This window comes from Kwoniella pini, chromosome 5 (assembly GCF_000512605.2).
Source record: "Kwoniella pini CBS 10737 chromosome 5, complete sequence".
Classification (NCBI taxonomy): Eukaryota; Fungi; Basidiomycota; class Tremellomycetes; order Tremellales; family Cryptococcaceae; genus Kwoniella; species Kwoniella pini.
In genome coordinates this window covers 374,861-390,347 of record NC_091720.1, presented here as the reverse complement: position 1 = coordinate 390,347, position 15,487 = coordinate 374,861, and the positions used below count along the sequence as shown (strand labels likewise).

The following is a 15,487-nucleotide window of genomic DNA, read 5'->3' as shown; positions in this document are numbered from 1 at the left end:
CTTCTAAATCCAATTCTTGAAAAAAAGATTCGTATGTGTGTGGCAAACAAGAGATGACTGATTTCGATTTGAGCTGACTTATAGATACAAGTTCATCTTCCAACTATAATGAATGTGACAGTCCGAGGTGCATGTATGTTTATGCTTAGAGCTGAAATTTGAACTAAAGATGGTGTTTGATGAAAAAAATATATGATTATTTCGTGTGTTTCCAGGGAAATTAGGTTGATGATGGTGATGATGTATATATGACGCGTAAGTTTGAGCTAGTAGATTTCCTCGTAAGACCGTTCAAACGGCGAATTGCGAGAGTCTAAACTATGCTGTTGATATATGTCTAGCAAAGAGCGATAGTGATATACTGAGTATGCGGTCAAGAAATGGTTGTGGGAGTGTATATCAAGTAGGGATAGTAAAAGAACGACGATTACTGGTTTGATGCGACAATGGTAGTGTTGGGTAGAATGACGATGATATTTCAATATTTTGTCTTCTTTTACAAGAGATATGAATATTGATTTGAGACAGTATAAGTATATGTATATGCAAATGTGAATGCAAGTAATGATGTGCCGTGTATATGCTTGATGCTGATGAATGCGACAATAGTATAATGAGAATGAAAAGTTGAGATTACTCTTATTTGGTCGGATGCATAACTATACTATTCGTTTCGCTGCTCGTTCCCCCTTTGTTGCTATACCTTAAGTTTGGTTGATTTGTATTTTGACTGTATGGTGGGGTTTTGTAATTAAGGATTAAGGATGATTTTGACTTTGAATTTGGTTTTTCCGATTTTCTGTGACGTAATTTCACCCTAACTGTGTATGACAAACGGGTTCAAAAAAAAAAATGTCAAAGCGCATCATAGTTATGAAAGCTTCCTTTGTTATATGGAAGTAAGTAGTATTGCGACTGTCCTAAGAATCCGGACCATGTTTAGCTTAAGTTCGTAGTCTTAGATGATATCATATAGAAGGTCCATGCATGGCTGGACTTTTTATACTGCTTAATGTGTTGGTGGACAGATTGACGAGACGAACTTATATCTCTCAATATTAAGCCTAGTCAGCAATACATTTTGGACAGTATCCCTTCATGCTCCTATGTATACAAATAACCAACGTGATAAATACAAATCACCGGAAGAGATTCTGAACAGATTTATATACCTCACAAGGTAATTTACCAATCAACGAAGCAACTCATCCCCAAGCATTTCGTATGAAGGGGGTTAAATAATAATATGAGGTCATTATGATGCATAATCACTTCATCCTTTGTTATTAGACGGGGTAACCATCGTCCTGATTTATATCGTCAATTGTGACGATGTTTACGTTTGGGCGATCAACGGGTTTTACAAAAGTTATTCTTTTTCTTTTTCAATTGCACACGTCGTCTTCTTCCTTTTTAAGCCACACTTTGTTTTTCATATCTTTCATAAGGCCTTTTTCGCTGAGCTATTCGATAGACTTGACGAAATGCCTATTGTTTGAACAGCGAATGTCCGATAGCTGGTTCATCCGAAGCAAAGGCAAAATGCGGTGAGACCTTTTGCCCTGCCCAAAAGAATGTCTCAAATAGCATAATAAAATGCCTCCGAATTGCATACTATCCCGAAGCCTGTGAGCCTGATACTCAATCAAGATTTCCACGTGGTTCGCTTGTCGATCAGTCTCACCGATGTTGACCTTCCTCCACCATCATCGTCAACCGCTTATAACTGATCAAATGCTAAATCCGCTAGATGTTGTATACAATAAATACGTTTCATATATTATTGCCATCAACTCTGCTGTCATCGGATAGCTCTCTGCGCGCGAGTCATGGCAGGCGAAACGTCTTCCGTTCGACGATTCGACGTCGACTTCAAGAAAATACCCGGCACAATAAGTGTGACGTCAACTCATATAGCATGGGTGCCAAAAGAGCCAGGCGCAATGGATCGTCAGAATCAAGCTATGGAGAGAGCTGTCAGTAAGTTGCTATGATTTGCGGTCTTCAATTAACGAGTCATACTGACTGTCTTGCTATGTTTAATAGATATGCTCGCAAGTAAAGCTGGATCCAAACAGATTTCACTGAAAATCCTATTTCGAGATGATATTCCTTCTAATGGTTTATTATTCGTATTTTCAAATGCTCAAACACGAGAAGATGATCGAAAATCAGTTCAAGATATTCTTATACCATTCGTAGCAGCTAACAAAAATCCTCAACCCGCTGGTGGACAACCCCACACTTCTATTAATGGTACAACTTCCGAAACAATAACTCCAAGTACATCTGCAGCACAAGCAGTATTACAAGCAAAAGGTAAACGAAAATTAGATGAAATGGCAGATATAAGTTCACCTTCAACTCCAAATAATTCTAATACACCTGGAGGAACGATACTTAGTCCAGCAGCAAAAGCACAAAGAAAAAGAGAATATAAATTACGTCAAAAAGTATTAGAAAAGAATCCAACTTTAAGAATGTTACATAGAGAATTAGTTATAGGTAAACAAATTACAGAAGAAGAATTTTGGGATGGTAGAGAATCTTTAATTCAAGCTGAAGAAATGGCATATGCACAAAAACCAGGTAGAGCATCTAGATTATTAGATGATAGATTTGATTTAGATGCAGGTCGTAAAGGTAAAGGAACAGGTGGAACAGGTGTAGGAATTAAACAAAATGACAATGGACCTATAATTTTAAAATTATCTAAAGAATTAACTAGAGAAATTTTCGAAGAATTTCCTGTTGTTCAAGATGCTTATGCTAAATATGTACCTGGAGTGAGTGAATAAGTTTCCAAGAAATTCGTCATGTACCGTTCACACGAACAAATTGATATTGAGGAAATTGACTGATGTCCTGGTGATCGATAGATAAGTGAAACTGAATTCTGGTCAAGATACTTCACTTCGCAATTATGGGAAAGACATCGAGCGTCAGTAAGGAAATCGGCAGTGGATGAGAGTGCAAGAAAGAAAGATGATATATTCGATCAATATTTGGAAGAGCCTGATTGGAGTGAGGATCTATGCTATGCGGTTTTGCACAAGATTGCTGCCCTTTAGCACAACGCTGATGATACTCTCACTGTAGATATGCAGCCCAGACAAACGCTGCCAGATGATGTAGAGCGATTCTTGGATTTAGCTGCGACCGAAGAAGATCACGGAGAAGTGAGCTATATCCACAAAGGCTGATTTGTTGGACGCTAAGCTGATATACCATTTAGTCTATAACGGTCAGAGATGTTACTATGCAAGCTGGAAGGGAGAGGAGCGCACTGCCCTTAATTAGGCGATTTAACGATCATTCAAAGAAATTGCTCAGAGCGTAGGTCGGATCCTCATCTCGCCAAGATATCCACATACGATACTAATCGACTATGATATTGTTAGGAACGACTCGAACCGCGATCAGTCATTGTTGATGGATTCGCCATACGGTTCCGTGAGTGCATTTGTTTGTCATTTTGACGAACCTGTAAAGTAGAATCTTAAGTACAATGTATACTGTCAGGGAATTGATCTGTACAATGAAATCGATTTGGCCGATCTTCATGGACCTGCTCAGGATACTACAATCACTCTAGACGTACAAGAAGCTGGAGACATGGCAGACAAGCAAGGTCAAGACGGCGATGGTGGTGTATTACCAGGGAAGACAGAAGAGGTGAGTTGACGATTGCTATCCTGTATGATCAAGAAGGACTACATCATATCGTTGAGCTTAGGGTATTGATGCTAAGATTCGATGTACAACAGGAGCTGCACACAATAGCATCAAAATCCACTGCCATCCTTTCGAACTTCAATCCTGATTTTGGAGCTGTATGCCTTCCGAATCCTGGATTTCATACTACTAATCCTGACGGTACAGCATCAGAAGAAATGAATCCTGCATATGAAGCTTTTGCAGAACAACGTGATGCTCAAGCTGCAGCTTATCATGTTATAAAAGATTTACATAGTAGAGCCAATGCAGAAGTTGCTGTAAATAGTAAGTGTTTTTCGCGAAAACCTTTATATCAAAATAGTAATTCTAAAGTAAATTTTTGTTAACCAAAAAAACCTTTTATACAGTTCCTATTCCTGAACAATTAAATGAACAAATGAAATCATGTCATAATGCAGCAACTGAATTTTTACGTCAATACTGGTCAGCTATTTTACCTTCACAATCACAATTAAATTCATCAAATATTCATCAATCAAAAGAGAATAAAGCAATTAAAATGGCTGGATATTTAAAATTAACTGAAAATAAAGTAAAAGCTATTATAGAAACCAGTGTTATAATGGGATTCGATCCAGAAAGAGTTAAAAAGGTAATTAAATTTTATGTTTCTCCTTTTCAAATATGTATATAAGTTCTGATAGTGCGTTAATGGATGATAGGCTATGGCTCCAACAGTTGGTGCTGTTCAAATCGCTTTAGCAAGAGAAGCTAAGCGGACGAAAAAGGTATAAAATTCATTTGTAGACTGAAGATCATTTATTCGTATGATCCAATTTGTACTTTGTAATGATGTTGTACAATGTTAATTTAGTTTTATTGCTGATAGCAAGTCGTTCAAAGCATTCACGAAATATGAGATATTGCATTGTCCATGTTTATATGCTGTATGGGATATAAGAAGCAACCCCGAAAAACCAACTTTATTAGGTTTATAAATATGGGTATACACACTAGAATTGCAAAAGAACCACTTGGTATATAATATTAAAACCCTGATTATAATATTCACAGCTCAATTGAAGATATAATATACAGTGAAAGAATGTTTATCATTTCTATAACATTAAAATAGTACTTAAAGCAAAGATAATTGAACTTATACCACCAATAATGAATTTAGGTTGAGCATCACTTGAAGCACCTGTAGTACTTGATGATTTAGCCGAAGTTGTAGATGCAGAAGCATGTATAGTTGAAGTTGATAATAATTCAGGTGAAGAAGTAGATTGAACAGCAGCAGCAGCTGAAATTGTTGTTGGAGGTGAATTTGTTGATGTTACTGTAACTACATTTGCAGTTTGAGATTTTGTCATTGTTGTAGAAGTAGTAACAGAAGAAGATTGTTCAGGAGATTTTGAAGAAGAAACAACACTAAAATAAGAAAATATAATTAAATGTGAAAAATTAGCTTCGTTTCATCTTTAATTTTAGCGTATTTTTCAAACCACGTTTTTTTAAGGGTAAACTTACGATACTACTGTACTTGTTGAAGTAGTTGAATTTACGGTACTGCAAATTATAAACAAAATCAAAATCTCAGTCATGTTCTTTTGCATCGTTTCCAAGGGTATACAAATAGGGAAAAAAACAGGGTATATGACGAATTTTGTAAAAATTAAGAAAATCATAAATAGAAGGCTTGGCTTTTTTTATCAGGATAAAGCGTCACATTAAGGTGAAGGAATATTCTGAGCGACAAAGGTAGACGTATGTATAGCAGTAGAAGTGATATTCGTGGTAACGGTAGTATTTGGTGCGAAAGTAGGAATGGGATAAGAAGTTCCGTTTGATGATGACACAAAAGTGGAAGTGGAGATACAGGGCAGAACAGAGGTAGTGACATACTCAGCGGATGTACTGCTCGCTGTTTTGGATGCAGAGGAGGAAGTGGATGCTTGGGCAGTTGCGCTGCTTATTGAAGTTGAGAGGTCAGTTGATGATGTTTTAGAGGATATTGTAGACTGGACTGACGAAGTTGAGGTAGCAGTTGAAGAGGAAGCAGCTGCTCCTGAAGAGCTGGATGAGCTACTCCCACCTAATGATGCTCCGTGAGATGCACAATATGCTTCTCCGTACGAAATCGCTTCGGTCGCGTTTGCCGTCTGAATCATAAACAAGAAATATCGTCAGCGTCAAAACGCATATTACGGGAATACAATTCAAGGGGGTAAACAAAATTAGCAGAATATGGAAATTATACTCACTGTACAACTTGCACTGAGACATGATCTGATTGAAGCAGTTATCATTTCATTTGTACAATAACATTGGATATCTCCTTGTTGACATGTCTACATTGCGGTAAGCGAAATCGAATTAGCAATGTTCAGCATTTCATATGAATTTGTGCAGCTTGGCAGGGTAATGGACATCCCTCGCACCTCGATCTTCATTGTTGTAGAAAGTTGGTATCGGGGAGATTGAAAGATACTCACATCGAATTGATCAACTGAATCAAAACAATTTGTAGCACAAGCTGGTGCAGTATCTTGTCTTGCTATTAACGGACTAGCAATTACCTAAACATCCGAATAGGCTTTTATCAGCTTCTACTGATACTTGGCTCAACATAAGAGCGCGATATATGATCCAGCAGAGAAGTAAACCTCTGATTGCGATAAAGGAAGGTCTGAAGCACTCACAACAGCGACGAAGGGTAAGACCGTTAAGATAGTGCTGAATCTCATTGTGGTTGTTTTTTTTTCCTTTTATTTTCAGTTGTTTCTGATCAAACTAGATACTGAATTCTAAAGCGAGCGTGTTTCGTAACTAATTTGATAGCTTGAGAAGTCTATGATCTATAAAGATGAAATAATGGAGAATACGAAATGACAAGTAACATCAGTCAACTTTGAGAATGAATTAGCTCCAATTGTATGATGATTTTAAATGAAATATGAAACTCAAAACCCTCTTTTCTAGCCTCCTCTCTTCTCTGTCTTTTTTAGACCTAATCGGGGCCTTTCTTAACCGGATAATCCCTGAAACAACAAAAAGGTATCCCTTTCATCACGTGGCATCTCATCTCATCTCATCACGGAGGCAGATCCGTGGCGTTTATCCGTTTCCCTTATTCCTTTGTTCTAGACATCCAAATATTCGTCAAGATAGGTAATATGCATATGCTATGATAACAAAGTATCTATGATCTATATGTGTGTATTTTATCGTATCGTATTGTCCATGCTGTCATCCAGGAGTAGCCTATCAATCTGCCATGTGACTAGGCTTAGAAACATGTACGGGAAGATCACTCTGACACCCGTATCTGTTTGTCTACAGCGCTCGCATCTAATCGTAATTTCATTTCATGTTTGTCGACTCTGATATTCGATCCCCTCTAACATTGATCTTTCAATCGATTCTTGGGGAAGGTTTTACCTTGATTTATCATCGTTCTCATCAGCATGACCGTCGATCGATGTTATGATTTAGATTTGCTTACCTGCACCTGCCCAAGTGGTCAAATTGGGGTTGGTGTAAACCTCCTTGTGTCTTTCGATGTAATCCTTAGTTGGCATATCTAAAATGAACACGGTAAATGTCATAAATGTTTTGTCGGAACAAAAGGACACAAATACTGACCGGGGGGATCGCATCCTATGGAACCTGAACCATCATCCTTTTGATATACCCTAATATAATCAACCAAGAGATAATTTGGGAAAATCATATTTGCCCAATCAACAAATTGGAATCCGTTGGACTATCGGATGTAGCCTTTCATCAGTATTCGTGAGGTGGTTCATCTTGTCTGGGGGATGTATAGATCAGAAAGAAACCTATACTTACCGCGTGTAGATTGATGATCTAAGAAACACATCAATGGTCAACGTTATATTCAGTTACTAGTATAGAGAACATCTATTTTGACACCAGTAAACAGATTGAGGTTGAACATACCATTGCCATGGGTTCTTCAGATACTATTCTTCTACCTATCTCCGTTCTTGGATTTGCATCTACAGCATCGGCATACATTGTCCAAGTTCTCTTATTATCAGATACCCAAGCGATATATCCCTTTTCTCTTGCTTCGGGATAAGCACTCCATTCCACTCCAAAAGTAGCAAATTCTCCACTTCTTCCTCCAACTACTTGATTTCGATAAATTCTATCTGGTAAAAGGGATAAACCGGACTGTCCACCACCAAATCAATGTCAACATCAGCTGCCTTATTTCAAGGTGAAATAAAACAAGAACTCACCACAGCTTGTTGATAATATCCACCCAAATAAGAATTCCACATAGTAACATCCTTATCATATATCTCCACCATACCAGATCTATTATTAAACTGATAATGATCATCGTATGGTGCAACTTGATTAGATTGAGAGACCTCTCCATGCGCAACAGAGATCCTGATTTGAGCTTCAACGATATCTATTTCAGGTGCGGCTCTTCCAACAGATACGTCAGGTCCTGGATGATCTTCACCTGGACAAGTACATGCCGAAAGCCTTTGTCCGGGAAGGTATGATAGCGGACCGCCATTTTCACCCGTCGTAAGGGTCGCGATTGGTCCAGTTCCATTGACATATGTCTGATTCGCCAGAGTCCCTATTGTTTGATATTTGATGCTCAGCGATGTGACAATGTATCTCGACCACGCGACAAAATGATGAGAACTTACCGACATCACAACTATCGTATGTATAACTATATACCCATTAATTCGATATCAGTCTTCAGTATTCACAAACTATGCGGAATTCGTTCGACATTATTACTACTCACGGCCATGTACCTAGAAAGTAAATCTCAAGTTAGTAAGCAGTATCTTAAACGACCAACGTTGACCAGTGTAAGAAGGAAACTGACCATCAGTAGAAGCACCATAACCTGGTCTGCCTAAATTACCCATCGTCCAAATACCTGGCCAGAATCCTCCAATATTACTCTGTCCAGGTAAACTTGCTGATACTTCTATATAAGCGTTCTTATTGAAACAAAGTTGATTCCAAGATTGTATTTGACCACTTTTCAAATTCAAATCGTGGATTGGTTCTTGAGTCATCGCAATTACCAAATTACCGTCTTTTGTAGTTACTGCTGAAGGGTCTAACCATTCGAAATCTCTATTTAAACGAGGTGATCAATAAGTTACTTAGATTTTCAAGTAACCTATGTAAAAATAGAAATTTTGAGGAATATAGGAATAAACTCACTTTGTTCCCCAATAATGAAGATCTACTGCAGTCCAAAATGGATCATCTCCAGGAAAAAAAGTTCTACCATCTTTATTAAATTCATCTGAAAAAACTAATGACCAAGGTTCACCATCAAAACCTATTCTAGATTTAACATTTTCAGGTGTATCTTGATCAATTAATTTTGGTAATCCAGGTATAGAAGGATATTGACCTGTTGAATTAATTCCACCTAAATTATATCCAGAAGTATTAATTCCTGAAGAATTTCCATTTCTAAAAAAGAAAAAATCTAAAATTGGATATAAAGCGAAAATTCCAACAATTGCAAAAGCAATAAAACCTAATGTTAATGCATTTGCCCAACCTCTCCAAGAATTAAAATTTAAATTTGAATTATAATCTACATTTTTTGATTCTTCATTTGTAAATGTATGTAAATCATCATCCATTCCATCATCCTCATGATCAGTATCATGATTATTTGATAACTCTTCGTTTGTAAATCTTCCATTTAATTGATTATTAGATGAATTCGTTGTTGTTCCATTTATTCCTCCTCCTAATCCTCCTAAAGAAGCTGTTGGTCCAAATCTACTTGTTGATGATGAAATTGATCTACTCGTTAAAGTATTTTGAGAATAACCATTTTGATTTTGATTTAACATTGATGTATTTGAATTAAATGATGATTGTGATATTCTTGACATTCCTGGACTTGCTGCATCAGATAATAAAGGTGATCGTGACATTAGCAAAATACCACGAAAACGAACAATCAATAATATTAAAACCAAACGATAAGAGGAAAAACAAAGAGGGAAAAGAAATATTACTGAAGGACCATAGAGTGAGTTTCAGAAAATGCTGTACCACTCATTATAAGAATAAGACACGAGGACCTCTAAGGGAGTGTGTCGTGATTGATGATAACAATGATAGCCAAGACTTTGTTGAGAGTTTTCCATTTCACCAGATCTTGTTGGGTACCCTTGGCGCAAAGCAGAGCAAAGCCCCTTATACCATGAAAGTGCACCATCATATCACTTGGGTGATTATAATGATCAATCAATCCCTTAGTAGCTGTCTTAGTAGGGTTGAAGTGACGCCAAGACATTGCCCAGATCTCCTTCCGTTTGGTAAAAAAAAACCGCGTAAAGAATTATTCCAATTTCTGTTTCAACCCTCAATCTGATCGCTTATCATTGCCAATGATATCTGAAGACAGTATGATTTACTCTTGTTTGAAGTGGGGATGCACTATGAAATATAATCATCAAACAGAAAGCAAAAAGCAAAAAGAAGGAATGTTTCCCGTGAACCGTGCTCTTTTACTCAATATTGATTTTCAGGGTTTTGACCCCAGCGCGAATACTTTGATCGAATCGGTGACAGTACTAGTTCCAACACAGCAATATCATGCAATCGAGGTGGCGAACCCAAATTTTTTGTCATCCTTGCCATTTGTCAACGACTTGCTGAATACATATATATATATACGTCGTTCATTCATCTATCATACCCCAACCAATTTTCTAAACCTTTTGCATCTACCGCTTTCGCATGTCCGCAAGCTCATTACCAAATACCACGAACCCTTTTTATAAAGTCAGCAAATTTATTCTCGCGGCAATGTCAGACGCTAAAGATCAGCTTACCTCTTCACTGAACCTTTGAGCATCGTATCCTATAGACCAGCATAAAGATAGTTAGCTTCGAGAACGGGACTAAAGACGGACATACAATCCCTTACCAGATCTGTGAGGTACATCTCGGGAATGCGAATAGGTTCATCTCTATAATAATCATCCCCAACAAATCCTTCCCATCTCTTGAGCGCTTCACTGTTTTTCATCTCTTCTTTAGGTATTGAGAACAGCTCATTACACGGTAGGATACCCTATCGGGACTATGTACATATTCGTCAAACTCAACCCAGCTTTTCTTGAAGTCGAGCTGAGAGCAAAATTAGATGTCAGTGAGTATGGAGAAGAAGACGAAAAGATGCTCACTGCTCTACCTGAAGATTTTTCTGATAATTGCCAATATGCCCCTTCAGGTCTTAGAAATTCCCTTTCAATGTCATCGTGCTCTTTCTGTATCACTCCATAGTCTACAAACGTCAGGTACAATCTATCAATCTTTTCAATTATACCATCATATATCTTGCATCTCGTAACCAGATCATTTCGCTCTTCTGTCAAACGTCACAGAATCTTTATCAGCATAAGGTTTTCGATAACGATAAAGAAGAAAAACGAATCATCAGATACCTGTAGGATTTGTCGGATTATTCAATCTTTCCAACGTTCTGGAAAGATTAACAGAGTTACAGTCTAAAAGCTTAGCAGCCACTTTCAATGCTTCATAAAACACCTTTCTTCGCTTATCGAGCTCCTCCCATGATGAGCTCCTGTAAGCTTGAAGGCAAGCTCTTTCAGCAGTAACTACCACTATAGCTATAATACCCGTGAAAATCCGAGTGTAATCGCAATGTAGAGGACATCCTTGATCCGCGCAATCTATACGCGCTCGAGTAACCATTCTTATTCCGTTTATGTCCTTCAATTCAAGTAAGAGGCCTACTTGCGCATCAAGGAGCTGCAAGATACGCTGAGGGTCTAGCAGGGAATGATCAGCACCTACGTTGAACATATCTTCCAAAGCTGAATAATCACTTACGACCTTCCCCTTCAAGTACTTCACACACGACCCAGCTCAAGCACTCATGCACCCATCGGAGGTGCACTCGCTCAGGATCTATCAGCACACCGTCCCTTTGCACCGAGTATGGTCCAAAATGAAGTGTAATGGTATCGAAATAATGTCTTCTTCTACCCGGCCTCTGTATAGGCGTGTTGTAAGGGTCTTTCATCTTGGGTAAGGCCGGTACATTATGAGCGAGAAGTCTGATGACTGCCGTATGGATATCATAATCGTAAGCGATCGGGATAGTGCTGCGCTGAGTGGCGGAATTTCCTTTGAAAAGAATCTTTGGCTAATGGAATTGAGGTCGTAATCAGCCAAGTTTTGGGATTTGCCTTACACGCTATGTATCTCACAAGGTGATAGAGTATCTCTTGAATATCCTTGATTTCTAGGTATTCCGGCAGCTGAACTCGAATGTCTGGTACGTTTTAACGTTAGTCTCAGGAGCCTATGCATGGGCTTTTCCGTGCAAGTTTGAGGTTGTCGAATCATCTTACCTGGATCAGCGGTGTATATTGTCTTGTAAATATTTCTTTGCCATTCGGGATACTTTGACAGAAAGCTGCCAGCCAATCGCTGTATACCAGCAAAAACCTCAAAATCGACTGAACATGACCGCGTTTCAGCTTACTTCATTCACAAATGGGATGAGAGGTGACCACTTACATCTAAGACTACCGTCTATAGGTGGACTAGTTGAAGCTAATGTATTCGGATGGGTAAAAGGTGTAACGATGGTGGTTTCCGGAACAGTCTGTATAGTACATCGCGGCTCTGATTTCTTGGAGGCGATATGCAGCCAATTCTTTGCCAGAAGTCATCGTCTTGGTCCACTACCAACGAGGAGGATCAGCGACACTTTTACTTGGATTTGGACTTATTGTACGAATCTGTACACCGACCAGCTAAAGGGTCTATCGGATGAGTTTCGAGTTTCTTGGAGGGATCTTGCATGCTGGAGACATCTTCGTTGTCATCTTCGGAAAACACAGGCTGGTTCCGATAGTCTCCAAGATCTACCAACACTTTTTGACCTCCGATTTGCCAGGGAGCTACATACGACCTATTAGCAATCATCTTCATCGCACTTGCTAGACACGGAGGTTTCGGCTTACCAGGCATGAAGAATTGGTCTCCCGGCGGATTGTTTTCCGAAGTATCGCTTGATATTCCGAAGTCGGTGTAAACTGGCAACGGCAACGTATCGATGTCAACACGATCATGACTTCGGTAGGTGTCATGAATCTATCCGAGAACAACGGACTATCAGAGACATTCGGAGAGACACTCGAAGGGCTTGGAAAACGGATGAGGAAAGTAGGCAACTTGTACCATATGGTCATCCGGAAGTAGTAAAAACTTAGACGACAAAGAGCGAACTTCGCCGAAAGTCGGAGACAGAACAAGATATATAAGATAGGACAAAATGGACATTTCATAGATTTAGTTTCCTCGTTGATCTTCGTTTGTTATCACCGTTGTAGCACAAGGAATAGAGTTCCTTAGAGCTTTAGAGTTTGATAGAAGGATAACTATCCGGGTTCTCTAATCCGTTCTAACTTCGGGTACCTATCTAGCTAAGAGGGATCTTCGTACTAGATAGTGGACAGATTGGGAATTTATCGTTACTTGGATTTGTCGTTACTTGGATTTATCGTTACTTGTACTGAGATTGGTATTATTCATGCATGAGTGGAAAGGAAGGTGATTGGGTAGGTAGTATATGAGTGAACTAGGTATATCTATAACTATGGTATCTAGAGCTATGCTATGTACGAGCTTGTCTAAAGTAACTCTTAATCCTATAATTAACTAAGTCCCTCTAACAATAAGTACGGCTAAATCCATCACGTGGTACTTGACGCGTCAAAGACTAGAAGCGTTCTAGATCCTAACCAGTACTTAGCTAACCACGTGCTTTACCCGATCCTTATCATATCTTGCACTACATCGTTGATCTTCGTTTGTTATCACCGTCTATAGTACATGTATCGGCTTAGCTTGCTCTATGCTGTTCATACCCTATAGAGCTTAATTGAATTCATCACGAGGATATTAGACTACAATCTGCTAAGTCGATAACCGTTCGTGACAGTAGGATTCGGTGCCGTTCGATGACATTGTTGGATCAGATGTCGATCGATGAGCGTGAAGCTGCTGGTTGATGCTATTGAAAAGTCCCGAATTATCGTCTAAAACATGTGGGAGGCTACTGTTGTAGATGTCGAATGCTGTCATCACCTCAAAATCCGTGAGACGTGGATTTGTCCAGTCGACTCGACCACCAGCTTCGCGTTTTGCCCAGTCTGGCTCCAACCGGCCAGCCTCTAGCTCATTGATTTCTGCTTTGATGATGCCCTCGGTTGAGCTGATGGGTAGCGAAGCATTGGTAGCTGCCTTGATGGACCCTCGTGATGCGTTGTACCCATTCTGAGCCGTCAGATAGTCAGTGACCCAAAAGAGAACGTTAGGGCGAGGTTGGCTTTTAGCATGAGCGTCGTTACATAGCTTCGAGAAGGTCATATAAGCATTGTAGGCGCCCTCTGTGACATGCATTAGAGATAAGCAGGGATCACTCGTCTTGAAGGTAACGAGAATGGCAGTTGGTACTCACGCCCATATATTCTGGATACCTCGGTAGGATTTGCAAGAAGACGTATAAAGATCTTCTCAGCTTTTTTAATATCATCTGCCTCTATGACGGGCTGAATTGTAAGCTTCTTCCCACGTATGTATACTAGATTTTTTACGGCTAGAACGAGATCGATGAAAGGTATTTGGGAGTAACGGGAGACAGGAATGAAGGAAGCCTGGGTGAGAATGTCGAAGTAGATATCAGAACATGGGAAAAGAGAAGAATTCGTTTATACTCGATTTTTGCTGAAAAGGAAAGAGAGGATAAATATGCTCACTCTGCGCTTCATGCTTATCCAAATCACCCATCCTAGAATGAGCAGGACATAAATTCTTTTCTACACCTTTATATATATGAAATTTTTCATTTTCTAATTTTTTCTTCTGATGACATCTACTACATTTATTACTACAATATTGACAATCTTCGGTCCTAGAAAGAAGTTTTAAATCACCATCTTGTAATAAATTTGGATTTTCCTTTTTTATATAATTTTCAATAGCATCTAAACGATAAACAAATCCACAATGACAATTTGTTATTATTGCTCGACAACTAATCGATTCACATTCTTCAAGTTCTCGCCACTCGGCGATATTATTGTTTGATCTTTCAATATGGTAATGTATTGGTTTACCTCCGAATAAAGTTTGATATGTTATGCAAGGTAAAAACTTTGTTCTGCTGCTTGTACCTGAACCAGCTCGAGGCATAATGACGAGATTTGCCAAAGTATTCAATGTTATCAATAATGAGAGGGTGATTTTGATTGATAAGAAAAGATAATGATTCAAAGCGGTTTATAGGCGGCCGAATGATGTAAGTAGGAATGGAAGATGAAACGAAAATAGGGGGAAAGAAAAGCGAGAGGCTGAGAAGGAAGATTTTATACCTTTCTACCGTGATAGGAAGGATATTCGCCTAAAGACAATTAGAGCCCACAGCGAAAGTCACATCTAGTGTAAGATATGAGTATAGGTAGTTTCAATGTGGGTACTCAAGTCAAAGGATGCTATGCATCGTTTTCGACCTATGAAAGAGGTGCTAAGGGATTGACGCCCCTTTGAAATGTATCTTGAAAAAATTTCTATTTCCATGATAAGATCTGATTTTGAGCGTTTTAGTTGTATAAGCCAAACGACCATCATCGGACAAATAGCTCAGAGTGGGGAATCTCGGACCTCCGGCTGAGTCTGTTGGGCAAAGCAGAGGGATTTTACAAGAAGAGCTAAGCGAAAAGCTTTCAAA

The 15,487-nt window shown here is 38.9% G+C and overlaps 6 protein-coding genes across 6 annotated transcripts; 1 reads left to right on the top strand and 5 right to left on the bottom strand.

Moving 5' to 3' along the window:
* Positions 1–1,829: 1,829 nt before the first annotated feature.
* On the top strand, positions 1,830–4,472 carry I206_103906 (uncharacterized protein; the record flags this gene model as incomplete). The annotated part of the gene is made up of 10 exons (XM_019156251.1): positions 1,830–1,980; positions 2,047–2,786; positions 2,880–3,024; positions 3,100–3,179; positions 3,236–3,336; positions 3,402–3,453; positions 3,523–3,675; positions 3,768–4,002; positions 4,086–4,330; positions 4,401–4,472. 10 exons carry the CDS (start codon positions 1,830–1,832, stop codon positions 4,470–4,472), a joined length of 1,974 nt encoding a protein of 657 aa, XP_019011209.1.
* Positions 4,473–4,796: 324 nt separating this feature from the next.
* I206_103905 (uncharacterized protein) lies at positions 4,797–5,285 on the bottom strand (the record flags this gene model as incomplete). The annotated part of the gene is made up of 2 exons (XM_019156252.1): positions 4,797–5,112; positions 5,212–5,285. 2 exons carry the CDS (start codon positions 5,283–5,285, stop codon positions 4,797–4,799), a joined length of 390 nt encoding a protein of 129 aa, XP_019011210.1.
* Positions 5,286–5,411: 126 nt separating this feature from the next.
* Positions 5,412–6,428, bottom strand: I206_103904 (uncharacterized protein; the record flags this gene model as incomplete). The annotated part of the gene is made up of 4 exons (XM_019156253.1): positions 5,412–5,843; positions 5,946–6,032; positions 6,177–6,260; positions 6,384–6,428. 4 exons carry the CDS (start codon positions 6,426–6,428, stop codon positions 5,412–5,414), a joined length of 648 nt encoding a protein of 215 aa, XP_019011211.1.
* A 653-nt stretch (positions 6,429–7,081) lies between these two features.
* Positions 7,082–9,647, bottom strand: I206_103903 (uncharacterized protein; the record flags this gene model as incomplete). The annotated part of the gene is made up of 10 exons (XM_070202851.1): positions 7,082–7,122; positions 7,187–7,264; positions 7,327–7,447; positions 7,534–7,551; positions 7,645–7,881; positions 7,950–8,305; positions 8,379–8,404; positions 8,483–8,492; positions 8,567–8,823; positions 8,914–9,647. 10 exons carry the CDS (start codon positions 9,645–9,647, stop codon positions 7,082–7,084), a joined length of 1,878 nt encoding a protein of 625 aa, XP_070058952.1.
* An 826-nt stretch (positions 9,648–10,473) lies between these two features.
* On the bottom strand, positions 10,474–12,726 carry I206_103902 (uncharacterized protein; the record flags this gene model as incomplete). The annotated part of the gene is made up of 11 exons (XM_070202850.1): positions 10,474–10,492; positions 10,554–10,582; positions 10,649–10,755; positions 10,806–10,851; positions 10,908–11,092; positions 11,169–11,516; positions 11,578–11,893; positions 11,958–12,022; positions 12,102–12,209; positions 12,271–12,378; positions 12,507–12,726. The coding sequence occupies 11 exons, from the start codon at positions 12,724–12,726 to the stop codon at positions 10,474–10,476; spliced, it is 1,551 nt and encodes a 516-aa protein (XP_070058951.1).
* Positions 12,727–13,674: 948 nt separating this feature from the next.
* I206_103901 (uncharacterized protein) lies at positions 13,675–14,952 on the bottom strand (the record flags this gene model as incomplete). The annotated part of the gene is made up of 3 exons (XM_019156256.1): positions 13,675–14,147; positions 14,219–14,299; positions 14,517–14,952. The coding sequence occupies 3 exons, from the start codon at positions 14,950–14,952 to the stop codon at positions 13,675–13,677; spliced, it is 990 nt and encodes a 329-aa protein (XP_019011214.1).
* Between the last annotated feature and the right edge of the window lie 535 nt (positions 14,953–15,487).